A 27,812-nucleotide genomic window follows, 5' to 3' on the forward strand; every position below is an offset into this window, starting at 1 on the left:
TTTTGCAAAATGCTTACATAGCTGAGTACTGAACCAGCAGCCTACTGGGAAGTCAGGGAAGAAGATGCTTGAGGTCAGTTTGAGAATGAAAATTCTTATTAACTTCAACCGATCACTTGCCAATTTAATGCAAAATCACCCATAGGAAAATGACCATAATTCTGAAATAAGTGCTATGTTCTCTTCCATAACAGATCTGCTTTTTTACACACACACACATACATATATACTCGATACTGGAAATGTATAGTATCTCCTACTTCCCAACAGTACTTTGTTCCTGGGTACAGAATTTTCTGATATTCATACTTCGTTGACATATGGAGCTCAAAAGCATAATTTAAAGCACAGTGACTTATAAGCGGTGTTTTTTATTTCTTAATTTTTACACAAGAAAAAGAAAATTTGGGGCTATTACAATAAAATTTATGATGACAGAGAAACTTGTATGCAGCTAGTGTCAAAACCGGAAAAATACACCAGTCGACACTACATCTCTTGAGACTAGAGGGACCCTACTGATGTATTTACTGAGTGTACAGAATTCTGAAGAACACAGCAAGCTGATCAGTTTCTTCACTGAAATACTAGGAAATGTTCACAGAGCTCCGCACTGCACTTGAATTTGGAGGTACAAGGAAGAAAGTGTGGGCTATCTTAGACTTTTTCATTTCTTCACTTGGTTGCTTCAGGACTTTGCAATCATAACTTTCTTGCAATATTGCTATATTTTATTGCATAATGTAATGAACAGCTAAGTAAGTTTTGCCCAGCACTTGTACATGTGGTTATTTACTGGCATCCAGTTTTTTTATGTTTGCTCCCAACAGCTGCAATTAGAAAACAGTGTGGAAAGGAGCTGCAGGTTCTGAACCCTGCAAACGGCATGTGCATGAAGAAAACGTGTTTGTGACCCACCTGCCTTACCTGACATGTGAAGATGCTTGAAAAGCATGAATTACAGTTTTATTTTCTGCTTGCTTCTTCTAAACTTACAGATGTCAAAACTACCAATTTTGACCTCCCATAACTAGCTGATTTATCTGTCCCTTGCAAACAGAAAACAACTAAAAAGAAAAGCACAGTGAATCTTTAAAACACAGCAATCTTGTACCTCTCCTTTTCAATAAACACTAGCAAAAAGATAGATTCTTGACATTTTCAACACCATTCTGACAATCTCTTCCCTCATCTGTTTTTCAGCTTTCAGCTTTTGAGTCATCATCTAACTTGTTTTCACTTCCAAAGAGTCTTGGTGTAGCTATGGTTTGAATTCATATTAGAGTCAGAACAATCCTGTTGGGCCCTATTTCTGTATTGCAGCAAAGCAAAGCACAGTGAATAAATTTCTTTTTTCTCAGGCTATTTTTCAAAGGGTTATTTTGGAGATTGTATGGACAGCTTTGCAGTTCTGCTCTACGTATGGCATATTTATTCTTACTTGGCAGGGTTGAGACCCAAATGACACCTCTGTTGGACAGAAATCAAAGCTACGCATTAGAAACAAAGCCTCTAGGCCAAAAGCTGCGGGACAGTAGGAAGATGGCTTACCATCACCTGGGTCCTGGAAGCCATTTCTGACAGCTGATGATGGCGGCGGTGGCGGTGGTGGTGCTGCCGAGCCCGGTCGGTCGGGAGGAAGCGGTGGTCGGGGTCCACTTCTCTGGCTGTCCAGCCCTGCCCGGGAGGGCAGCTGGGGAGCAGCGGGCAAAGCCCTGGAAATGCTGCCATTCCTGCTCATGGGAGGGGGCGGTGGGAGGGGGCCTGTAGCAAAACAAGAGGCAAGCACAAAACCACTGTTTGCACCAGAGGTTATTTGCTGGTAGTAAGAGGCTGCCTACTTCCCGCAGCCCCCTCTAACAAACTTGAGAGGGTGGGCTGCTCTGGGACCCTTAGCCCCAAGAAAGAATCACCCTCAGCACCCACTTCCCTGCTCTCCAGGACTCTGTAGGGAGTTGATGCCAATTTGAAGAGTCCAGATCAGGGAAGCAGGATATATTTAAACAGAAATACACCTCAGTGCTCGTATTTTCTTGTCCCTCAGCTACAGAAGCCTCTGTAGAGGTGCTGGTCCTTGAAGCCACTTTTAAACTCCTCTAAACTACATTTGCCACAATGAGAAGAAGTTACATCTGCAATTCAGGGTACTGTGGAGATGCAAACCATAGCCCATTTCCTTTCCATGTACCTTCGCAAGGCAAGAGGACATGTAGCAGGAGAGCTCTGCTACCCTCAGAGGCTCTTTGTCCACAGGGGTGGTCCCCTCCAGGTGTCACAGCCAGGTGGCACACAGGGGAATTCAGACCAAAAGCAGTAGTGTTAAGCAGCACAGCATCGGTTCACTCATTTATCAACATATGTGCTGCTGTGTGCCAGGTTTTTGGTGGCTGGAGCATATCCACCTCCCACTGAGAGGAAACAGACCTCACACATAGACTGGCATTTCCAGACTCTGTGTATCTGAGTAACTGGTGTGGTGACATGACAGGTCAAATACGAAAGCACAATCCACGTAACACGGGAGTGGGGCTGTCCTGAGGGCAGGGGAAGGGCACTTCTCTTTAGGACATAAAGAGACGAAAACAGAGGGCGTGGAGGGCTATGTGTGTTTAAAGGTCTCACTACCCCTGTTTGGCATGATTGGGCAACTGACAATTATATTCATTCTAATGAAATGCTTCCTTGTCCTGATGAAATCTGGCTACAGAGGTACATTTTGAAAAAGAGAGCAGCAGATTTTGTGTCTCCAGCAAGAAGCAGTGAAACGTGTTTCAAGAAACATGCTGTACTTTGTGGATATTTTTCTTTTTTTTCCCTCCCCCTTCTTTTTTTACAAATTACTAAAGCTTGCCTTCAGGGAATGGTTTCTAAGAATGAGAAGCATTTAGTAACTTTCAGAACAGTTTTGCACACTCTAAATCTACCTAAACCCCATCGCCCATGTTAAACTGCAGCAGAATAGGAGTACTTCTGTTTATAATTATTGCTACAACATCCTTCTACTTATTAAGCCAGCAGAAAGGTAGCACACATTTGCTAAAATCATCTGCGTCAGAAAAAAGCCAACCAGGAGAGCACCAATGGAAGCAGAGGCCACAATGGAAGAAGCTCTTGGAAGCATCTGAATAATTGCAGATACTCTCTGCAACTTTGATCCACGCTCTCAGTCAAATGTGACGTTTCTCTGATTCATTTACTGCAGGCTGCACTAGCATCGTGCCATCCTTTGGGCTGGCAACCAGCTCCACAAAGCACGGTTTTGGGGCCAGTATTTTCTGTAGCTCCAGGCTGCTGCAGGTGCTGGGCTATAGGGGACCCAGGCTGGTTCAAGGAGCTGGGAAGCAACACAGATGGCTGTAGCCTGTGGGAGCTCCCATGACATTCATCTCTATTGTCCAGACTAGACAGGTTTTAGATGATTCCAGATCATTATTCCAAAGGATGAAATGAAAGGCAACTCTATGGAGCTTCCCAGAATTGCCTTCTGTGAAATGCTTCCCCCCTTCCTGACATTACAGGACCTGGCTGTCTGTGCTTAACTTCTCTCACCTCCAAAGGGAAAACCATCAGGTATTAAGAGAGTTATGTTATGATGTGCAATTCTAAAGGTTACAAACAACAGCTGTCACAGAGGACAAAGTATATTATGAAATAACAATTTTGTTTTCAATCTCATTTGAAATCTGCATATGGTTAAGTAACAAGAGGTAGTCATGCTGTAACAACTACCGTTATATTTAACAACTGTTAGCTAGGTCTTTTATTAAAATAATTTGTATTTGGCTCTAAGTGTTTCTGCCTCCCAACACAGGTTCTGCAAACCTTCATTCATGAGATTGCCACCATTAACTCATGCTGGTTGACTCAGGAAGGCAAATGCTGTCACCTGTCAGAAGCTAGAAAAAACCAGCTTCTTTGTATCAAAGACCATCATAGGGAAACCCCCGTGTTTTAATTACAGTACTTGTAATGAAAGTTGACAAGATCTGCAAAAGTACATGTGAGCAGGCTTGTGACGCACAGTGACTTTCCTTAAGCCACTGTGATACTCATAAATGCTCATTTCCAACTGCTGAATCCCTTGTGCCTAAGAGCACGGTTTGTTAGCAATGCAAAGCAGATGCGTGCATGGCAGCAGGCTGGTGGGGAAGCCACAGCCCCACACCGCATCCTGCTCCTCCAGCACTTCTGTGCATTGCACATGGCCAAAAATGCAACACCCCAGCCAAAGACATTGGATGTTGCTCCTTCTGGGTCACAATGGGTGAAGCACCTGCAGGGTCATATCAGGGCAGGAGGGCTGAAGATTCCGGGTTACCCTCCAAGTGGCACGGCCAACGTTTAGTGAAATGAAAATTTACCATTTCCACAGAAATCATCACTTCATCCCACTGTGCCCATCTGTTCAATCTCCACCAAGCTCGGGATCCTCAGCTCCCCGTTCCCCCCCTGCTTCCAACGCCGCCCCAGCTCCCTACCTGATCGGCTGGGGGGGTCTCTGACGGGCGGCGGGGGCCTCTCGCTGGGCGGGGGGGGCAGGGGTCCGGAACGGCCCCCCCCGCCGCCGGCCGCCGAGGAGGAGCCCAGCGAGATGTTCCTCTGGGGCAACCGCGGCATCTCGTCGCTGCCGCCGGGGACGGGCGGGACGGGGGGCGGCCCGGGCCGGCTGGGGGGCGGCGGGGGCGCCGGGGCGCCCAGGGCCGGCCGGGGGGCAGCAGGCACGGGTGGCTTGCTGTTCTGCGGCGGCGGCGGAGGCAGAGCCGCCTCCCGGGCGGCGGGGGGTCTGTGCCCGGCGGGGGGCGGCGGGGGCGGTGGCTTGTCCTCCCCGGGCCGGCCCGGCGTGGGCGGCAGCGGCGGCCGGCCGGAGAAGGGGGACGCCGCGCTGGGACCGGGCTGCCGGAGGGACACGGCCGGCCCCGCGCTCCGGCTGCCCGGGAACGGCGGGGGCGAGGGCCCCAGGCTGGGCTGCCGGCTCACGCCGGGCACCGGCGGCGACCCCCTGTTGTACAGGCTGGAGGCGATGGGCCGAGGGGTGCTGGGCACCGGGGGCGGCACGGGCTCAGGTTTGGAGCCGACGTCGGGTCTCGGCGGCGGCAGGCGGCTCCTCTGCGGCTCGGGAGCGGAGTTCCGCGGCCCCGAGGGCGGCCCCGGGAAGCGCGGCGGGCCGCTCGGCGGAGAGAAGGGCTTGGCGGCTGCGGAGCGGCCTCCGGGCGGCAGGGCGGGCGGGCGGGCTCCGCCGGCATCTGCGGACACAGGAGCGGGCATCAGCCTCCGGCGGGCGGGGGCTTTGCCCAGCGGTTTCCGAACGGGACGCGACCTAAGGCACTGCAAAGGCTGCGGGGGTCAGCGCCGGCGCGGGGCACACAGGGCTGGGCACCCAGCCAGCAGTTATCGGCAGTTCTGGTAGCCCTGGGGAACCGCGCCACAGTGGCAGGTGACAACCTGACCGTGTGTACGAGGGACCACTGGGGAGAAACCAAAGCGACAAAGTGTCACCACTGATGCAGTCCTCGCCTAGCAAGCAATAGCACGAAAGGGAAGAAAAATTATTTGAGACCACAAACCCAAAAGCAAAGAAATCTTAGCTTTCACATAATATTTAACAACAATAGTCCTATAAAAGGCTCTTCTCAGCCCTTTCTAGTAACTGATATCTAAGGATGTCCTTGGGCCTGTCAGGAAGAAGGCAAGCCAGCCTTACAGTTGCAGCAGCACCACTCTGTGATGCCAGGAACTTTTGTACTAATACAAGTTCCCAAAATAGACCATGACACAATAGAAAATAACAGCTCCAATAGACTGTTTTGTACACATGTGCTGAAAAATTACATTAGTCTGTAAAATATGTAACGTTTGTAACACCCTGCAACCCCTCTTGGCCAGTCCTCCTTCAACAAGTGTAAAATCCTATTTCTTTAACCTTACAATTCTCGGTGGCCCCAGGTCTCCTGTGTTTCAAAAGGCTTTGGGCAGCTGTTTTGCCAGCCAGGAGAACAGAGTGCATGCCCCAGAGAAGCCTCCAGCTGCAGTGTCCGTACCAGCCAGCTGGGATGCCTCACGCACTCCCTAAGTGGTAAATCATGCTGCTGACGCAGATGTACTTTCCATTTGGAAAGTGGATCCTTTTTCCTGGTGCTAAAGGGAGAACTGACCTGGAATCCTCTTATGCTCCCTCCAATCCTGCATGCCCTCAACTAAGGCAGGACCCAGTCTGCCTGACTGTACTTTGCAGGCAGCATCTCAACACCGCTGAGATCTTTACATTTCATCAATTACTAGGAGGGTGAGTGGAAGTCTCACTTCCTCCCTGTGAGGGAGTATTAAGAATAAAACAAGATTTAAGCTGAAAATTACATTTCTCTAAGAGCCTAAACTATTTGAAGACTTTTTCAATCCCAGCAGGTAATTTATGGCAATGCTATGAAGGTTTTAAGCAATGTAATTTACTTTTTCACACTGGAACTGCAAGGTCTTTCTTACCAGCATCTCGACTCGCAGCAGACCTGAGCTTTGGCATTCCTGCTTGAAAAAGGCCTCCGAGGCCAGGCGGTCCACCACTACCAAAGCTGCCACTGCTGCCACCACCAAACCCACCACTGCTGCCACCGCCACCTCCTCCAAAGCCACCGCTGCCAGCTCCACCAGGTCCTTTGGGTTCTGTTGGGAAAAAAAAATCCCCCACATTAGGCAGAGAAGCGAGACTGATCCTGCAAAGTCATCTCTTTCATTAAAGCAACACTTGTATAATACCTGGGGAAAAATGGATGAGCTTTCAAAGCACACAAGTCGTTGTTCAGGCTGGATCATCACAGCTACCATCACCACTCCTATTGCACCATTAAAGAAGTGGTGCAATAAACATAGCCACTGTGTTTTATTAAGTCATCACTTTCCTTTAGCCTATTCTGGACTGCAGAGCAGAGAAACAGTTGCTATGGAAAATTTGGAAATGAGCATGGATGGGGCCTCTGAGAATATCATGTTGTCTTTGATAGCATCTTTGTAGCTGCTTCCCATTTTTTTTCATACCTTTCCTCTCCACTTCTCCACATGCAAACCAAGAAACAGGGCAATTTCATGGGAAATGAGGAAAGAAGGAGGAAAACCTTCCACTTGGAGATGTCTCTGGTGATCACTTCTGGGAATGAACAGAATTTTGTCACTATTGATGATGTTGCAACATAACTACTTATTTAAACAAAGCCTAGTGGGGAAAGAGATTTCATTTCTGATTACTTTCCTGTAGGCTGAGAAATGCAGTGACAGGATCACTAGCAGCTAAATTTTCCAATAGGCAGGAATTATTTTATCAGCCACCCCACTTCCTCTCCCATTTCTCTCTAATGTCAATATTTCTTCTCTGACAACACTGAGATGCAAAAAGTGAAACGAAAGTGTTTCCACAACTACAAATACAGCAAAGAGTCTCATTCAGAGCATCACTGCAAAATGAGCAGGCTCACAGGTTGGTATATCTGTGGAGATCAGCTCCTAGGTGACAGGCTACATGGCTGAGGATTAATTGCTTAATTTCTTGGCATCTCAATTTCCATAATTTTGGGTGGGTAAAAATTTCACTGGCTTTAAAATAATTAAAACCTGTGGACGAAAAGCACTTCTAACAATCCCACACAAAAAAATGAGGAAGAATATGTTCATGGGAGAATGTTTCACATCATGCTTCTCTTTTTCTTAAGCATGTTAGCTCAGTTCAGGTCTGACTCACACAGGGTGTGAACCTCTGGGGAAATGCTGCTACTATAGTTTAGTCTTTCATCATGAGTTGTTAATTAATGTAAACAAGATAATAGGTCATATCATTTTAATCTTACTGTTTACTCCTTCTTTAATCCTCTTAATGCTTTTCTCCAGCTCATTACAATAACTAGAACATGTAACTTTGCTTTCAGAGATAATACTCAAATGTTTAAAAACTAAGTACCTGGCTGACTGCAGGGCTGTATCTATATATATATTTTTTTTTTAAATTTGATCTCATTCCTCTGGGCATTTCCTTCTTTCCTCATCATCTTCCTGTCACAGTCTAGCCTTTAATTGCATGGCCAGACCTGGACTGAGTTGTATCACATTTGCCAAGCAGTCTGAAGTGTCTCCCCTCCCCAGGCAATAAACGCTGTTCCTCTGACGTAGCAGGCTCTTGTTCCTCGCCCTTCTCCTGTTTCTGTCCTGTCTTCCCAACACTTGTGCTACACAGGCTTTTCCAGCCTCTCCCCAGCACCTGCCAAGATGCACAGTGAGACACAGTAGCAGCACAGCTGCATAGAGACTTGGTCAGGTAAGTGGAGCTGCTGCCTTGTGCCAGGGCACCACTGGGCAAGCTGAGCAACAGGACTCAGCTGAAAAGATAACACCCCTGTGTCACTCCCGGAGCAGCAAAACTGTGTGCAGCAGAGTGACACCTGGGTGGGGTGCAGCTCCTGGCTCAGGTTTTGCTTTCAGTGGTACTGGGGCCATAAACAAGCGAGGGGTGCCTTTATTTTTATACTGCTTACACAAAACTAGACTCTGAAATTCCACTTTATTCTCTGTGCTCTCAGTCCTGACAGGGGTTTTGATTGCCTGGCCTGCTGCAGATCCTCAGCACAGCTCCGAGCAGGGCTTGCATAGTTTTCTGATTAAGCAAATAAGAAAATCAACTGCTTTATGAGAGTAAGCAAACAAATTAACACTCGCATTTCATAAGCAGTACTTGTTTTCTCAGCTGACTTAATCCATGATGAACAGAATTTATTTTTATGTATGCCAATTTCTGGCATTTTATTTTACCTGCTTCTCTCATGGCGGTTTGTCTGATGATATTTAAATAATATTCTGCATTCAGATATGTAGAACCATTAATGCATATAGAAAGGGTTGTTGAACATTGGTACAGGCTGCCCAGGGAAGTGGTGGAGTCACCATCCCCGGATGTGTTTAAAAGGCATTTAGACGAGTTTCTTAGGGACATGGTCTAGTACTAGAGTTAAGTTATGGTTGGACTCCATGATCCTTAGGGTCTCTTCCAAGCAAAATGATTCTATGGTTCCATGCAGAATTGTACTTACTGTCTAGAATTGGAGCACTTCTGTCGTTAGTAACAGTCTTCTTGAGCTTTTTTCCTTTGGTAATATCAGATAATAGAGCATTTCTCCCTGCTTGTTCTGACCTGCTTAGGGATGGCTTTTCAGTATTTGCCTGCAAAATAAAATTAAAAATGAGAAGGCAGAATAAACCTCAAATTCTAGCTACAAGTTTCTGCTCAAATACGGTAGTTACTTGGGGCCTCAATTTCTGTTTTAACCACACTGGAGTGGGCAGCACGCCACGTCTGGTTTTGTGAATGATGTTATAGGTTGCCAGCCTTGTTACTGACTTGAGGCCCCAAACACTGCTGCTGTTCTAACCCACACTATTCACTGCAAACAGAATGCTTTTATGTGAATTGACATTTTTTGAAGATTTAGAGTTTCTGATTTTTTTAAAGGCAAGACACATCTGTGGCAAATTGCCATTTTGGAGACTGAACAAGGACAGACTACACAAATAATTTGATTACACAAAAAGGTGGACATTCTTGAAAGTTGTAGTGAAAACTCCTAATACACAAATTCTGGATAAAACAAAAGAAAGATGGAGCTTTAGTTGATAGAAATACCATAAAATGGCAATCGCCACTTTGACAATATAGACCTCTTCAAACAGACCAAATAAAACCTTTAGATGCATGAGGTTTGTCTCAATGGTCCTCTCTTTTCAGTTTATGCTTTGGTGACACAGTTTTTCAAGGAAGAACCAGAAAAAAAAAAAAAGCCCACCAAACATACACATGTATGCATACATACAAGCATGTATATATGGTTATTTCTTCCAGGTAATGGTGGTTCCAAAAAGCTTTCTAACACCAGATCAGTGTTATGAAAATTTCCTGAAAGGTGGCAAGAGTTGCCATGGAGGGATCAAGCACAGAGTCTGTCTCTTGCTTGTGGTAGAAAATGAGGGAAAGGCTCTTCAGCAGCACAGCCCAACCTGTCTGTGTAACCAGCTCGGGCTTTGCTCTGAAAATAACTGAGTATTTTACAATGGCATTTTAAGAAGCTTTTTCTTTCCTGTCAATGAGGTGGCTGCCTGTTGGACGGCAAACACAGCACAAGCTCTATTCCAGCTTAGGCTGACCTACGTCAGGCTGGAGGCAGTCTCACCCACCATGCTGTGCCAGCAGTGGCTCCTGCACTGTGGTAGCACAGCCTGATTACGGAAGCTATGCTGGCTAAGAGCTATCCTTGCCAAATTAAAAAAATAGAATTCGTTTTTGCCAGTTTGGGTCATGTACGTAGTAGAGTAGAACAAGGGAGAAGGTGGGCATAAATGGCTGGAGAAAGGCCATGGGACAGCAAGACTCCAATTCCCCTGATTTAAGACAAGCTGTTGGGGAGCTGTACCTCTCCTCTCAGATCAAATCACCTCCTGTGGGAGGAAGAGGAGGATGGAGAGTGAATGTGGCTAGTGATATCCATTATGGGCACTAGGAGTGCAAGTGATGGTCCCTCTTGTAGGATCAATCATTAACCATAAACATAACGTAGGAGAGCTTCCCCCAAATACCATACATACTTTCGTCCACCCCTCAATGCCTCTGTGTGACCCTTTCAATGTGACAAGCAGCAACAGAGAACAGTGTATATGGTACCTTTACCTCCTGCAAAACTTACCAAGGCCAGTGTTGGGGGTGGAGGGGGAGCTGGAGGGGGAGGCACAGGCATGGTGGAAGGCTGAGCTCTGTCTAGTCTTGCTAAAACACCTGCACAGCAAAACACAGAGGCACACATGGACCAGAGATTAAGAAATCTGTTGCCTTTGGGAGCATTTTCTGCTAGGCTAAAAAACATCCTTGCAGCTAACAGGTTTATCTGCTACATTTTCTAAGTCTAAGTAATCTTAGAAACTTCATGTTTCATTGTATGGAAACCAGCTGCATCCTTAAACATTGCCATACTAACTCACAGACATAGATACCTAATTTTGCACACAAACGCAACCCATGCATGGCCATAGCAATTCACAAAAATGCAATAACAAAACTGAATTCTGTTTAATCCAATGATCTTATTCCTGTGGAAGTATTTCAGGATAATCCCATAGCTATACCATTAACTTTTACTTAAAGAAGGCATGATCTCTTCAAGATCAGATTCAGAAAGAGATGCAGACCTTTTAAAGACTTAAAATTGCTGGAAGATCTGCTACCCTCTACACACACTATTATGCATAGGGTGGAACAGCAGAGCTCTAGGAAAGACTCATAGTTCTTTCTCCATGCTTCTTTCTCCCTGCTTGCTCTGAAGACACCAAGTTCCATCATCATCTCTGAATGCACCTTCTGCCCTCTCAGGAACAGCAAATACAGTGTCAGGCTCTGTCCCGTGCTCTGATCGCTTGTCCAAAGGAGGAAGAGCAGCCGCAGCCTGGCCTCCCCACCGCAGGCTGCTGCAGAGGGAAAAGCCCGGCTGCCAAAACTCAGCCTTCCCGCAGCTTCCCTGCCCAAGACCAGGCTCCCACTTCTTCCCAGCCCAAGCAGAACTTCCAACCTAGGGCAACCCTAGGAATGTCACATCTGAAATGTAAAACTTTGTTGCAGCTAAAATATTACATGAAAAAAATAAAAAAAGAAAGGAAAAGCATAGAAGAATTTATTTCAAGTCACGAGGGCTTTTTGTGGCACTGGCACACTGCTGCTGGAACTGCACCTATCGGAGGCTCCAGGGCTTTGCCAACAGTGCTACAGTATTTCAGCTTGTGCTTTGCTCTTGCCCATTCACCTGAGCGAGCTCTAGCAACAGTGATTTGCCACCTTTTATATCATGTTTGCACAAGACAAGTAAACACAGTGGGAACAGGAATAAGGGTTATTCTCCAGACAACCCCAGGCTGACTGCTGAGGTCCACAGGGCAATTTATTTTACAAGCATACACAGTTCTTATTTTCTGAAGGCACTTCATTGTTTTTGATAAAACCAGGGAGAACTGCAATAGCACAGTATCTGCTGAATCAAGTACATGAAAGGTACAGTACCCTTTATAGTTTAAATGAGCATTAGGAAAATATTCTGAATGGAACAAAATGGCATTTTCAGTGAGGGTTTGAGGTAAGTCACCACCTACAAAGTCTGCAATTGCTCTGAGATGATCCATGATATGTGTGTAAGAAAAAAACGGTTACAAGTACAGATTTATCTTGTTAAATGCTCATGCTTCAAAAGAACTGGAATACAACTATAAAACCTTACCAAAAAAAAAAAAAAAAGCCAAGCTACCTTTCGTCAGAAGAAAGCTTTTCTGAAATAAGACTTTAATGGATTTTGTCAAAAATCTTCAGAGAGGAAAGGGCCTGGAAAGCAGTCTGACACATCAGCCCTATCTCTGGCAGACTATCCAGAAAAAAACACGGAGTTCAAAGAGGTGTGAGGCACTACTGCTGGCTCCAGCATCTGCAGGTTTTCTTCTCCAGTACTGCAGAAACCGTTTCTCTTTCCGGAGCAGAGGGGAAGCTGGCGGATGGACAGACTGACTGACAAAGAGGAAACTGTGCGAAGCCAAGCCCACGCAGTGCTGTGCAAACACATGCACTCACAAAGCCCTGCAGATGGAGCAGCGCGCTCCCATTAGTCCTCTGGCACATTACTGCCCATCTTATGGCCTCTCCAGGGAGGCACATGCTCCACATTCAGAGGATCTGCTTGAATTCAGCTCTGTTCCTGTCTTCTGTCTTTCTAGCTCTCAGTCATTACATAAAACTCTGCACCAAGCCCTATCCCTTTCCCGATCTGCTGATCCTAAATGCAATATTTGAAATCTGAAGCCTATTAAAAGCACCAAGACTAATGCTGCTTTGTTCTTCAGCTTCCTGTTTAAAAAAACAGTCAACAGGAAAATTATTTCTTACAGCAGACCACAACCATCCTGTTTCTTAACACAGTCTTTTCACAGCTGCAGTTGTCTCCAGTGTAACTGTGCCATCAGGCTGTTTCACCCAGCTTTTAACTCCTTCAACTGATTAAAAAGAGAAAGATATTACAAATTCTGCTCTCCATACTGCTTTGATAAGAAGCCAAAGCTCTATGGATAATGTGCCCTGAGTCTCCTCGGTGCTCCATGTGCCACAGGAACGCTCCTGGAGCAGGCAGAATAAAGTTTGGTTCAATATGAGACCTTTAAATGAATTCCTTAAGGCAGCTCAGACCTGAATGCAGCAAGTGAGCCAGCTGGTTTATAAAGCTCTTTCTCTAAAAAGCAGTATTTTTGTAAATACCATAACTTGTCTACCTCCCTGCCAGTTATGTGATTGCTTTCTGCATGTTTGTGCTGGTCTGTTTTCCTTTTTTTTTTTTCTTTTATCTGAGTTGCTTTAGATCAGCTTCTTAAGGAATTGGTGGGGACAGAGGGGAAGCAAGGTAACGCTCAAAGTCTGAGCTCTCTAAGGGGAAGCCACTACCCATAGACACATCCAGCTTCTCCAAAACCCACCCTGCACACTTCTGAGAGAGAGAATTGCAGAAACTCAAGCAGCAGAAACTTTGCAGCAAGAAGTGGCACCTCTGTCTTTGAAGCTGTAACTCACCCTTCCTCTTCGGTTGTTAGATTCGTACAATCTATTTCTTTGTCTGACTTTCGGTAAGAAAAAAAGAGGCATGCTCTAGATTTTTAATTTTGATGACTGTAACCCTGTAGGAAGAATAATAAAGTGGTAAAGAGAGGCAGTGACTCGAGGCCTGCCAGCACAGCACAGGCTGACCCTGGGCATGAGCAGCACCTCTTGGGCTGCAGAAGCAAAGCAGCTGAGTCAGCACGTTGCTGAACTTGAGTTCTGCAGCTGATTCGTTCATCACTAATTTGCAGGATCACTGTTTTGCATAGAGCACAGAGATATCCTAAAATATTTAGTGTAATTCTGTAATGAGAGGAAAACTTTGGTTACTGTCCTACTCTTCAGCAATGGACTCAGTTAATTATTTGGTGTTAGTCAGTGGGAAAGAGTTGGATTTAAGCAGAGGACATCATGTACAATTACTAACAGCTGACACTATAAAATACCCAAAACAGCAACTGATCCACCCAGTAATAAATTTTACCTACAAAATCTGCTAACAAGCAAGTTGCTTATAACACTCGGTACTGTGGGGTGTTGAAAATGAACCATTTGCAAAAGACCAAGGCCAAAGGCGTATCTGTACTTTGAAACCAAAGACATGCATCCTCACATATTTTCTAGGCAGTAGTATAAATTATCATGGCTTTTAAGAAGCTACATGGAAACGTTATACCCAGGTGAGCATTGGTGGTGCAGGATTAGGGTAACTAACCCACACACGCACACACACAGCACCGGCGCCTGAGCCCCAAACACCAAGGTCTGTCCTGTTGGCGAGAGGGAAGGATTGCCATCGCAGGCAGCAGCAGCAGCTGCCATCCCACTGTGAGGCAGGTGCCAGCAGCCTTGTTCCTCTGCTGATGCCTCTGGAGACCCAGCCCTGAGCGGGGCTGCCATCACCATGAGCCGGCACCACCCTCATCTTTACTCCGCACTGCCACAGCTACGGCCCAGAGCAGCCTCCTGCAGACCATGCGCAACCAGAGGGGTGTGCACACAGCCTGCGCCTGCTGCCTTCTGAGAAAGCCACCCTAGTCATCAGCAGGTGAGGTGCCCCAAAGCTGCCTGCCTAATCACAGGTAAATCACACGATCAGAGCTCCATAAAGAAGCTCTGATTTTACAAGCTACCAGGCACACCCAGCAGCCCATATCGGAAATGGTATTAAAAATATTATGATATGCAACACATCATGATAAACACTAATGTCATTTAAAAAACAAAATAGAGGAGAGAGAATGTATATGTTGTATTCCGCAAAGTAATCCATAAAGAGTAACAAGCAAAAGTGGCACAAACCTGAATTCTGTGAAACACAAATTCTGGGTGTTTCAGATTTAATTTGGTACTTCAGAAATCATTTCAGGAGCATGACAAATGCTAAAAAGAAACGTGACACTTAACATGGGATGGACAGCACAAACAGCTGGACTGCAAGTGCAGTATTTGCATCTAGCCAGCCATCTTGAGCTGCTCCGAGGCACCCTCTCTTCAACACATTGAGTCAGAGGCAGACAGACAGCGAGCTGTGGTTAATCATTTCCTGTGTGATTAATTTCCAAGCAAAAAAAGAGGAAGGAACAAACAACTGTAGAAATAAAATAGAATTGATAGAACTTAAAGGGAAACAAACGCGAAGCTGTCAATTGGCCCTCTATGCAAAAGGACCTAACTTCCAAACCAGTATTGATATGGTTCTTTCAAAATGCATGATTTCCTGCTAATGAAAGAAGGGAAAAAGAAAAAAAGAAATCTGAATTTGAAGAAATTGGGCTAGGTTACCAAGTATTTTAGTAAGGTAGCTTTCAAAACAAAAAGGACAACTAACTGTAAGAACATTACAAAATAGATGGAAAATAATTTAAAATCAGTTTCACACAGGCCACAATATTTTTTCACAAGCTGTTTTTTAACAAAGTAGAGAACTATTAAACCATTTCGACTAAAAATGTTACTGTGATGTCATGAAATTGGTTTGAGTCCCCCTACTCCCATTCTCCTTGGTGAAGCAGTCATTAGTAGGTCTGCATTTCCCACATCCCACCACTGTATCCTCCAAAGGCCAGAGGTGCTGTCTGTATTGGCAAGGTGTGAATGAGAGCTTCAGAGGATGTTGAAGACCACACAACACCATGCCAGTAAATCCTATCTGAAAAAAAAAAAAAACAGTTTTGTTTTTTTATCTTTTTCTTAAAGTTTCTAAATATGTAGAATCCTATAACTAAATATACAAACAGATGGCTTTAAGCCCCTAAAGAATTCAACAAGGGCACCAAACCAAAGCCAGGACAGCATGAAGCTACCTGAATATACTGAAGATAAATTTTTCTACAGGGTGAAGAAAGGGTATTCAGGAGACTCTTTGGCCTCAGTTACCCACACATAGAGAAGTGAAAAGCCTGACAGGTGCTAATGTACCCTGATACAAGTTTTAGCTGGGACACAGGGAGGCTGCTGTATAACTACCCTACACTCAGGAGGAACGCCTGGATTTTCCTTCTCCTAACTGGGATAAACCTTCTGAAGTTGAGGAGCTCTGGAGGAAGAAACTGACATCTAAAATGTTACTCTCAGTATTTTGAGGTCCTTTAGAATAGAATTGAATCATTTCAGTTAGAAGAGACCCTCAAGATCATTGAGTCCAACCCTAACCTAACTCTAGCACTAAACCATGTCCCTAAGAACCTCATCTTTAACATCAGTGACTGGTCTTTTAAAGATGATTTCTGGCTAAAACAACACTCCTTTTGGTGCAGGGATTACATGACTTTGTGGCCTGAGAAAGGACATTACAAGGGTATGAAATGCAAGTTGTCCTGTCCTGTCCAGAGGAAGCTGTGGTAGCAAAAGGAGGCACTAACATCTCACCCTTAAAACCAGTTGCAGAGAACTGGACAGCCAAAAGGGAGGCCAACAGAGAAGTTACATTGGACACATGAGACCCAGGGAAATTTTGGGGAGCTGCCGCTGCCAGAGAGAGGAAGCCAACTTTATTTGGGACTTTTTATATTTCAAAGAAGCTCTCTATAGTACCTGAAATGAGTGGTATAATTTTCCACCCAGACCAAAAAATGTCAACCCCTACACAAAACATCACAGTGGAGAAAGCAGCCAGTACAGTGATGCTGGAGAGCTCTTGCTCAGATGTCCAGTCAGAGCTTCCATTCTCTTCCAATGAACAGCCATCAGAGGGGTGACAGATCACAGGCGTCACTCACAGGCACATGTGTAAAGCAGATGAAGTGTATGTGGCCCCAAAATAAGACTTAGCCCAACCCGAACGTCACACAGGAGTTGGCAGTAACAGGAAGATCTGCCACAAGGAACCGCACCTTTACAAACACAGCAGTGACCGACTTGGGGGATGCAACACCATCCTGCTGCAGTCAGGGGCCAAAAAGGAGAGAAGAGGGAAGCATGAGCCTCGAGGTCTCTGGCAGGAGCACACCGGGTAGTTCTTGGGGAAGAAACACATCAAGCCAGCATCACAGTGAACATTATTTCTGCCCTACATAGGCTGCAGAGAGATTACATATTTTTTGTCAATAAATTGCAGAGTTTTAATCTTTTACCTCTTACAACAGCGTAACTGAGCTACGTGAAAGGTGCAGGTGCTGGGGGGCCAGTAAGGAGCAGTAAGATAAATAACCACAATAGCAAACAAAGCACAAGACTAGTTAGGAAAACAAAAAAAGAAAAGAAAGAAAAGAGATATGATGATGCAGTGAGATGCTTTCACGCCTCTGTGTGAGTTATCCCAGGCACCTGTGTCCTGCCAACCCTACAGCATCTCCCTCTTCTTCCAGCCCTCATGCTCACCTCCCCATTCCCAAGCACCCAGCCAAGCACAGGGACTCTGCGGGCAGCACTGACTGCAGCTCATACTGGGCAATTCCCCAGAGTCTTTAAACCTCCTGAACACTTTCGAGCTACTTCTCACCATCACAGGAAGGAGGTTACTGTGGGGTGTCAGTGACAAGCGAGCTATCAGGCCACTGAGCGCACAACCATGGGGTGCCAAGAGCGGTAACAGCCAGATGCACTCAAGGTCCACAACAAGTTGCATCCAGCAAACCTCATCTGTCAAAGGCGACCAGGAGTTACATGGCAAAAATCCAGTAGTGCAGCATCCATGGAAAATTACAGCTAAAAAATAGGCTGCTATGGTGTCAGAATGTTGTTTTAATCCAAGTATTTTAAAAAGTTTTTTCCTTTTCAGGGACATGTTTTTCAAGATATGCAGAGGATCATAGGCAATGGCTAGTGTTGGAGGACTGCCCCCAGTCACCAATATAGTCACTACTTGGAAGAAGCAGCAAAACTTTTAGTCAGTTTAAGTGTTTGGATGTTGACTTGAAAAAAGCTGATAATGTAAGAGCAAATACACTATACCAGAAAGTATCTCTCTGACTTACTGAAACCAGAAATTGCTTCAATCCAATCCATGCTCCCATAATTTATTTCAGCCAGTGCTTTCAGAAGAGATGTAAAGAAATATTCCGGTTTGCTCAGACTCCCAGAGTTGGCTCACACCCCTGCCACAGTGACCCTGCCCCGGGGAGTGGGACCTCAGCCCTGCAAATGGCGCCTGGAGCAGAGCCCCAGCACCCAGCACCATGGGGAGCCTCGCCGGTGCCTTGAAACAAGCATGTGCACGTCATTCCTCAGCAGGAGGTTGGGGCCAAACACAGCAGATAAATTTACAGTTACTGGGCTGTATCCCAGCCCACGGGACAGGAGGACACAACTTGAGGCATTGTAACCCCCTACAGCTCCCTCCCCAGTCCTGCCTCCCTGCCAAAAACTGAAAAGCCCCTCCCTGAACCCCTCCACAAAAAAACCCTACACAAACAGCTTCACCCTCTCTCCAAGGCAGAAGTGATGGTTAAGGAGCAAGCTGTTTGTGACTGAGCTCTTACTTCAGCCATCCAGAGCACAGCTGCCTGCAGTGTTTCATCACCCACCATCCAAAGCAGCCTTCAGGCAACCCGAATGTTTGAAATGACACACAAGCTGTGTTATCCCTGGCATGCTGCCCAATGCAGCTAGCCAGGGATTCACCCAGATCGGAGGCGACCTCAGCACACAGCCCTGTGTGAGAGAGACCCTTGTTCCAGCCCTCCAGGGAGGCTGCAGGGAACACTTCTCCATACAGGAACAGCATACCTGGCGGAACAAGGACCTGATGTCTCTCTCTACCTTATTCCCTTGCCTGTTCCTCCTTGTGAACATTTTGTGTTCACTAAATACTGTTCCTAATACAAAGCCCAAGAGCTTCTCTCTGATGAGGCAGATTTTTCCAGTGCCTCATTACTCCAGAGGTGATCACTCAGTGTCATGTGGCTGTTCAGCAGCACGCGTTTTGCTGCACAGCTTTCTCCACAAAACTTGAGCTGTCTTAAGCTCTAGAAGCTGTTGGTAGGGTGAACAGGCTAGTTCAGAAACTAAGGATTTCTGCATATTGCCTCCAGCTTACTCAGCCCTAAATCATTAAGCTGGAAAAAGCCCTGAAGATCCTGAAGAGCAGGACACTTCCCACCAGCTTGTCTTCACACCGTGGCACCCCGCAGCCCCCAGTGGGACAGGGTGATTCCTGGCCCGTGGCTGGCAATTCTGCCATTCTAATCAAATGGATAGAAGTCTACATATTGGTTTTTTTTCCCGTTCTCTCTGCCGTTTTATGGCATAGCAGGCCAAAAAGTATCAGAAATTAGTCTGAATGTTTTTCTTGGACACTTGAGCTGTTACAACTTTCAGCCAGCGTGGAAAGAAGTCATAGGATCCAAACTTGGTGAGTGAGCCCTGGGATTTTGCTGGTGGACTTCTGCTGCCCACAGTTGGGCGCCGGCAAGCCGTGGGTCCGTTTCACAGCAGTGGTGGTAAGGAGAGGGGCTTCTCTCTGCAGATCCTGATGCCGGGATGAAAAGAGCCTGTTTGGAGCCACAGGTTACACTGTGGAAGCTCTGAGACACCTCACGCTGCATCCTCTCCATGCCCAGGGCGCCAAATCAATAATGTTGTGACTTGTGTAGCACCACTACTGAAGTTGTCTTCGTTCACTTTTGTCTTCTGACCAACAGGATGACATGATGCTGCAGTCAAAAGCACTTCACTGTTATGAACGCATACAAAAAAGGACCAAGGATCTCGCACAGTCAGATTATTTTACTTCTTAGTTGACGTAGGATTAAAATTCAGCTTCAGCATTCAAATAGGCTTTTTTTAACATAAATTGTTTTCTTCATCACAATCAACTACATCAACTACTAAACCTGCAGTGAGCTGTGTCTGTTCTACTAAAACCAGCATCTATAAAATAATATTAAAATAGCGACTACGTCTACAGGGGAAATCTGAGGCATATAACAGCCAGGCACACGGAATTAATTTAAAGCACCATTTTCCAATTCCTCTCTCTTGTAAATATTGCAATATTCCTATAAGAATTTTGAAAAACTACAGTTCACAAAGATTAGTTCAGATTTCACATCAAAAGCCCAAACAAAATTTAAGTGGCCTGTGCAGTCAGCAGGGAAAGAGTAACTACATGAGCAAGAGTGCATTAGAGTTTTTACAGCCCAGGTGTTGACATGAATTAGAGAGTAACTTGAATACCTGTCATTAGAGGAGCAATCAAAGAGTGATCTGCACAGAGTGTGGGAAAAACAAAACAAAACCCAGCTCCAGATCTGCAAAATGTAATGTAGCCTGCTCCTCCAAAGACAGTTCAGAAAATCAAATACCACCTCAGAGTCAGGTTACCATCAATAAAAGCCTGTGTTCAGTGCGGCAAGCCCCATAAATCAGTTTTGTGAGAGACAGGCAACCAGGTCTGGTAGAGATTTTAATTAAAAAGAAAAAAAAAAAAAATTCTTATTTTCCATTCCAAAAGTTAATTTCAGAGTATTTGAGGCTGTAAAGTGCTCAGACTTCATACCTCCACTAATATGGGGGGAGATGGAGAGTCAGATTTTACTCTCATTAGAGTTCCCAGAAAGGCTCAGGCCAGTTTTCTGAGGGGGTTGGATGAGACCCTTATAACTTTGCTGAAAGTGTTTGAATTATTTGGGATCATCAGACTTAAAGATTAAGATGAGTGCATCCTGCAAAGTCCCTTGATGTTCTCCACTGTGCAGGCACTTGTGCTGTAGCTTGAGGTTAGTCATACCAGAACATTTGTGAGGCAATGAATCATATTTGCACATAAGTAACAAACTTGAGAAATGTCAGAGTCAGCAATCAAGGTTGGCACTGGCTCCCACAACACTGTCCTGTGGATGCAGAAGGCTGGTGAAGCATGGACCGCAGCCACGGTCAGCACAGAGATGCCATCAGTTGTGTTCAGCACTGCTGACATCCTGCTTCATGAGCTCGGCGAGAGCAACCAGTAAGGTATGTTGTCATCTGTCTCAAAGGACCATGACCTACTGAAAAACTCCCCCTAACTTTCCCTCTGTGCCCTGCTCACAGACCACAAACTGAATAGAAACTCACGTCAGACCTCACAAACTGAGTAGACACTAAATGAGGACTCACTCCGCATATGACTTGTATTCCCTGTGTTCGCAAACCTTCGCTAGCCTCTGATGCAAAAAGTTCTACAATAGCATTTGATCTGCCATTTGTTTCAACATCATGGCCAGGGAAAGTTAAGGTCTTTGTAGACTCTGCTGGGATGTTATAAAACAATTACTTTTTCATAATTCATATGCCAAAAGGAATTAATGCAAATTTGCAAATAAAGCAATGGAAAACTTTCAGCTTGCTGAGGTGTAAATGAATATACATAAAATATACAATTACTTTGCACACTTAAACAGTTTTTGGTAGTTACTATGATTGGCATTTGATCATAGATCCTCCTCTGAGAATAGCTACAAAAAGAAATTCTTTTTTACATAATTTACGTGATAACTAGATTAAGGTAATTAAAAATGAATATCACTTTCAAAGCCCAAAAACCCTGATGTATGTGAAGCTGGGCAATGTGTGCTGGACAGCTGCACATGCGGGGAGCTGGATGACAAAGTGTCCATTTGTACAAGGAACCAAAGCAACGTGCAGCGTTTGCACTCAGTGGCCTGGCAGTGAGCCTCTGCCTCTCGCTGCTCCCTCTGCCTCTCAAAGCTTTCATGCAGGCTGCTATGGTTTCAGTAATTATTTTTAAAGGTTCTCGCCAACATAAAACCAAATCTGCGGAAGATATTTTAAAATCAGGATGGAAATAATGAAGAGGTTGGAAAAGTGGAGGCAAAAAGTGATCTGAAACAAACAGAAGGTGTGGTTTAACACACACCCCCCTTCCCAAAAATACACGACTTCAGTCACCCCCTCTTCATGCTGGAGCCAACCTTAGCTCACCCCAAACTACTGAGATACTGTGGCCAAAAGGTGATCATCATTTCAAAAGGGTTTACAAAACTATGGAAACTGTGACCAAAGCAATAAAAAAAAAAACCCCAAACCCAAGGTGAATTAAGGATAAGAGATTAATTGTAACCTTAAATATCCTACTGTACATATTTTGGGTTGAAACTGATTAATTCAAAAACAGAGAAAAAAAACAGTGTTACTGAAAACACATTATTTCACATGGGAGTTTATGCGATCACCTAATACCCTTACGGTACTGGCAAATGATGTCTCATTCTAATCCATATACAAGTCAAAAATGTTATGTTCCTGCACCGCAAGATTATTGGCACAGTTGCAATCCAGGACACTTCTCCTGCAACTTCAGAAAAATAGAGGAAGCAATATATTATTGCTATTAAAAATTGTCCAAAAAGACAACCCAAAAACTATCTTTAGATGGGTTGTACAAAACTAACAGATCAGATAACCATTAAATAAACCAGACTGAAGGCTGCCATTGTCACTATATTGTTTGGTTCTTTGTATCATATATAAAATATTCTAAATCAGACTTTTTTTTTTCCTGTTTTAAAAACCATAGATTTTATAACATACCCATATTAGCTCTCTTAACTCACTGCCTTTATTACTACAGCAAGAAAAGCTTTGTTTTAGAAGTCTGATTTTTAATACAAGTTAAAAAAAAAAAAGTATCAGCTGTCTTTAGCTGATAGGAACTGCTATAGTTTTATGTCAGAGGAAGATCTGGTCCCAAAGGAGTAATGTGAATCCTAAGTGACGAGGGCTGCCAGTTGAGGTTCCGGGGCTGAAGCAGAGCACCAGTGGGGAAGATGCAGAATTGCCTTTTCTTCTTGTAATGCTGAAGCCCTGAATGCACCACACAGCTCATTCTGAGCTGGCCAGCACTTCCTGCCTGCTACCAAATGGGAATACATATAGAAACCTGCAGAGGATCTGCTCCAGGTTTACTTCTTGGGAAGAACAGCTCCAGACCAAATTAGTGGTTTGGTGGCCACCCTGCAGAAGGTCCCTCCAAGCCATGGGCCAACCAGAGGGATGGGTGGAGGAGCAAGGCAGGAGGGTGCTTGGAGACACTCTCACTCCTTGGCCAGCACAGAGATGAGCTCCAGATCAGCCCTGTGAATTGAAACCATGTGAGGGAGGTGGGACTGGTGGACTAGTGTTTAGAAAGGTCCCCAGGCAAGGAGCCCAACGTCCTGGTGGCTGCTACCTCAGACTTCCACTCAGGGCTGGAGCGGTGGAAGGACAGACCTGAAATTCTCCTTTTTCTGTTTGGATTTAGTTGGCTCTTTGTGAAGCAGTAAAAATCTAACCCATCATGCACCAAATACCTCTCCATGTGTAACAGGACAGACCTCAGCCTTCAGCATCTGAGTTTGCATGTGTGCAAGGCACCCACAGTGCTCACGGACTGTTCCTATCACTGACAATTTCCATCTGGGACAATCTGGAAAACATCCGCAGTAATACAAGGATGAATTTTTATATTAAGTATTTCCAATGCTGCATTTTGGCAAGAAAAAAATGTCAAAAGCCACTTGGAAAAGAAAGGTACAGCTAAGAGCCTTCTCAATTATTTCATAAATAAGCTGCCAAAATGCAAAGAATAAAATCCAGGCAATACTAATAGTCTTTGTACCCATACTACTATAACCTAAACAAAGATCAGCGTATTGGCCAGCCACAATCGCATTTTATTTTATTTTCTAAAGCATTATGAAATATAGATGAGATAACACTGAAACAGAGGATGCAGATTTTACATCTGGCACTTCAACTGAAAACTCGGCCTTGATGCTGGGATTATGAAATTTGCACATATACATCCAAGTGCACAGTACACATCTGCAGCAGATGATGTTGATTTAAACGTCCACAGGGAGGGCACACACTTAAACAGTCCATACTTAATATAAGGTTTTCATTGTCCAGTTGAAAGCCCTATAATTAAATATATTTTTTTAAGATTTACTATATGAAATATCCTTCATTATTTATCTTGGCAATAATCTAATAGACAGCAAGGCAAAAGTTCTGTTTTGCCTCAGTTTGTGGTTCTTTTAGGCTCAAAGCAATTCTAATTCTAACTCACTCTAGGAATTAAGATACCGGTTCTACCTGGAGAGGCATTAAAACCTCTGTGTAGGCTGGTATGCTACCAGATTTAATAATGTGGTTTTGAGGAAAAAACAAACACAAACTAGAGAGAAGTGGGAAACTAATTTCATGTCCTGTCAAAATTCAAGACACTAAGATACTTCTATCTCAATCATGATTGTTTTTTAAACTTGATTTTAAAAAATTCAAGTTTATAAAATTTGAAATTTTAGTTTTTGTTCTTAGAAGCCCAAAGTTCAGCAGCGCCTACATTTGCTTTAAGTACTTTAAATTTATTTTAAAAGATTATTTTAGAACTTCCTAATTTCTGAAATTTAAATCCTGTACCAAATTTACCTTCCATCTCAGGAAAGAAAAAAAGGGTTCTGATAAACTGATGGGTTTAATTAGAAAAGCTTTTCAACAAAAATGTCTTGCAAAGCTATAACTATGATCATTAACTTTGATATCCAAACAGAATTCTATTTTCCAACTCGGGCATCAAACCCCACTGCTAGAGGCTCACGTTTCCACAGTTTCACTGCTGTGCAGACATGGCGCTGCTGAGCCAGCACAGGCTCTCTGAGTCCCGACTGCCCAAGCTGATCGTCACCTTGTCCCAGGAGGGATCCAGGGTGAGCTGGTGGCACCAGAACCAACACCCGGAGGACACAGATGCGGACAAGGGGGCCCAAAGCCCCGTAGTGGGGACTAGTTTTAAGTATGGCACAAATAAAACCAAAAGCAACCAAGGACGACAAAGCAAAAACAGTCTTCTGCTTTCCTCCACATCTCCAATTACAAAAGTCTTTGCTCCAGTTTATTTCTCTTTGGAAAGAACTTTTTACAGCTGCACATGGCAAGTACTTAGCTAGCGAGTGAAGAAGAGAAGCTGGAAAGAATGTTTATTCATGGCTTCTGCCAAAAAAATGGGCAGGGCAAAGTCTAACGTGGTTTAGCAGCAAGAACTGCAGATCTTCCCCTGCACAAAGAGGCAGCATGTCCTGCGCTGCGCTCCTGACCAGGGAAACCACAGCTGCACCACCCAGGCCAGCTGCCCAGGCTGGACCCTCCAAAATCTGCAGCACCCCCCCCACTTTCTATTTGTGGAGCTGGTCGAGTCCACAGACACAGAAAAAGAGCATTTTCCCAAGTCACTGTTAACTAAAAGATATTCCATTCAGACCTCTGCATTTTATTTTAATTATTTATCTCTCCAACCACTTTCCATGATCTTTGAAAACCAAGTGTTGCTGTGTAGCGAGTGTAGTCAAAGGTCACGTGTCATGTGCGTGGCTGCCCTGGAGGACACAGGTTTACCAGGGCGTTCAGGGTACTGTAGTGACATCACACATGAGGTCCTATCTAGCTGACTGCATAGGTCATCTCTATCCTCAGTCAGACTTGGCAGACATGCCAAGCAGGTGAATGTGCTAGAGGATAAGCCAACATCTTGCCTGAACTGGCTGCGAGCTGCAAACCATAGCTCCGGGAGAAACAAAGTCCCCTGGGGAGCTGCCCTGGGACTGGCAGCAACTTCTGGTTCCTGCCATGTTTTTGTGTGGGGTGCCCAGCCAGCATGGCACCTCCCTGTTAGCTGGCAGCTCCAAGACAGCCTGCTCCACAGGGAGCTGCTGAGTTTGGAAGTAATTCGCCTCCATGCAACACAGCAGGTCTAGCCAAGGTCCCGCTGGTATTGTGAATGCAGCTTTTTGCATAAAAAGTAGTAGTTTGGCGGTGTTTAACATAAAAAAAAAAAAAGAAAAAAAAAGAAAAAAAAGAAGAGTATGTATGGAATACCACTGCCATGAAAAAAATACACCCACAAAACCAAAAGCAGCCACATACCATCATTCAACACTTGCATTTCCTCTTTAGAACATACTTCATTGGACAGTCCTCTTACTCCACAGGACTGCTCAAATTCATCCTCACTAGTACCAATCTACCAAAAGCTCAGAAAAGAAAACAAATCAGTCACTGCAGACTGGAGTGCTCAGTGCAGGTGCCCTGAAACAGCAGGTATTGGAGGGTGGCAGCCCATTTCCCCTTGAATTTCTTTGTAATAAGAGTGGTTGTCACAGTTGTTAAGCCCTAGCTAAAGCTAGCATAACATCTGAATCTGGTAAATATGGCTGAAACCCTGATCAAACTGGCTGAACGGTTTGGTCAGCTTACGTGGGCAAAACCAAACTGGATTTATTTTAAGTAAGTTTGAAGACTAAGTTTAGCATATGTCAGACTGAAATACGACTACTGACATCTCTGCTTACAAAACCAGAACTGGTAATTAAACAGAGAGATAAGAACCACTTCAAATCTGAGGCCACAAGCTTCCAGAGAAAAATATGTCTTTTTCTGATTCTGGAAAGTTGTTGTATCTGGACCAAACCCACAGCTGAAAGGAAGCTCTGCATTGGTTTTATCAGGTCATAAGCCATTATTACTCTCACAATGCCAACCTTCTCTCTCAAACTGCAGTCCTGCCGACTGGCAGCCTTCAAACAAGTGCTACTACAAGGACGGCTGTTTCCTCCTGTACCTGTCTATGCCCCCAGCAGTGGGCTGGCTCCGAGCGCTGGGATGCAGGTGAGGCTGGTCCAGGCGCCACTGCACAGAGAACCAGCTGCTGCGCAGGCAGGGCACAGCAGCACCTGGGCTACTGTGCGAGCAAACCCTGAGCTCTGCAGGCAGACACTGCTCTGGGCGAGCCCTGATCCATCTGAACTGGCTATTAGTTCAGTGCAGACTGAACTGGTTTTGCACAGCCCATGGGAATCTGCAGTTTGCCATTAGTACCAGAGTTTTGAGGTCCATGATAAAAATGAGCTGTTTTCTGTCTTCCCACAACTGTTCACCTAAGACAGCAGCACCGCCTGCCTTTTCAGGTCTCCCTCTCATGCTGGTAGTTACCCTGCCAGCTGCTAGTCATAACAACTCTATACTTTCCCACAGTGCACAGTATAACACACTCAATTTTATCTGTTGACTCCCAAATAGAAGAGCAAAATCTCCTCAGGAAACTCAGGAACAGCATGTCAACTTCCCTCCTTGAAAAGAGGACTATGTGATATACTGTACCATACATATGGAAGTGTTTATTGTTTTAAAAATAACTATTCAGCTTTCATCAATAACCAGAAAAATTTAAAGTCACTGCCTACAAGGAGAATGAAATACAGAACGACAGACAGCAGGGCTGGAAGAGGGCACTTACCCTTCCCCTGCGTCACTATCAATGATATCATTCCTAGCAGGTATTTATCTCTTCTCTCTCTAAAAATCTCCAGTGATGGAAGTTCTGCAATATCCCTCAGTCATCGGCTTCATTAGCTTCACAGCTAATGAAGTTTTCCCCAGTACCTAATCTAAACCTCCTTTGCTGTGATTTCATTAGCTATTTCTCACCCTATTTACAACTGATGCGCAGAATAATTTATTCCTTTCCTCTTCGTGGCTATTTGAAAACCATTTACATGCCTCTGATCTTCTCATCTTTAGTCTAAGCAATCATATTTCCTCCAGTCTTTCCTCACAGGCTGTATTCATTCCATCTCTCAACATTACTGCTGTTCCTCAAACATTTAATCATATTTGAAATGGGTGAGGGTGACACAATTCACCATCTTTATATCTCAGTATTGCATTCTGTATTCTTTTGCAGCATTCAAAA

The 27,812-nt window shown here is 44.8% G+C and overlaps 1 protein-coding gene across 11 annotated transcripts in view; it reads right to left on the minus strand.

Annotated features, from left to right (window-relative positions):
- WIPF1 (WAS/WASL interacting protein family member 1) overlaps window positions 1–27,812 on the minus strand; it is a 57,346-nt gene that overhangs the window by 6,378 nt on the left and 23,156 nt on the right. For 10 of the 11 annotated variants that reach the window (XM_071811104.1, XM_065841020.2, XM_065841019.2 and 7 more), the window contains 5 exons: window positions 10,710–10,798; window positions 9,066–9,195; window positions 6,481–6,657; window positions 4,479–5,243; window positions 1,552–1,764 (listed from right to left, as the gene is read on the minus strand). In XM_071811104.1, the coding sequence (XP_071667205.1) occupies window positions 1,552–1,764; window positions 4,479–5,243; window positions 6,481–6,657; window positions 9,066–9,195; window positions 10,710–10,760 (1,336 nt within the window). In that variant the 5' untranslated portion in view covers window positions 10,761–10,798. Of the gene's footprint in view, window positions 1–1,551; window positions 1,765–4,478; window positions 5,244–6,480; window positions 6,658–9,065; window positions 9,196–10,709; window positions 10,799–16,977; window positions 17,163–27,812 lie in introns of all 11 variants that reach the window. The other variant, XM_071811110.1, reaches the window with a different exon arrangement.

Source organism: Patagioenas fasciata, chromosome 7 (assembly GCF_037038585.1).
Source record: "Patagioenas fasciata isolate bPatFas1 chromosome 7, bPatFas1.hap1, whole genome shotgun sequence".
NCBI classification, from domain to species: domain Eukaryota; kingdom Metazoa; phylum Chordata; class Aves; order Columbiformes; family Columbidae; genus Patagioenas; species Patagioenas fasciata.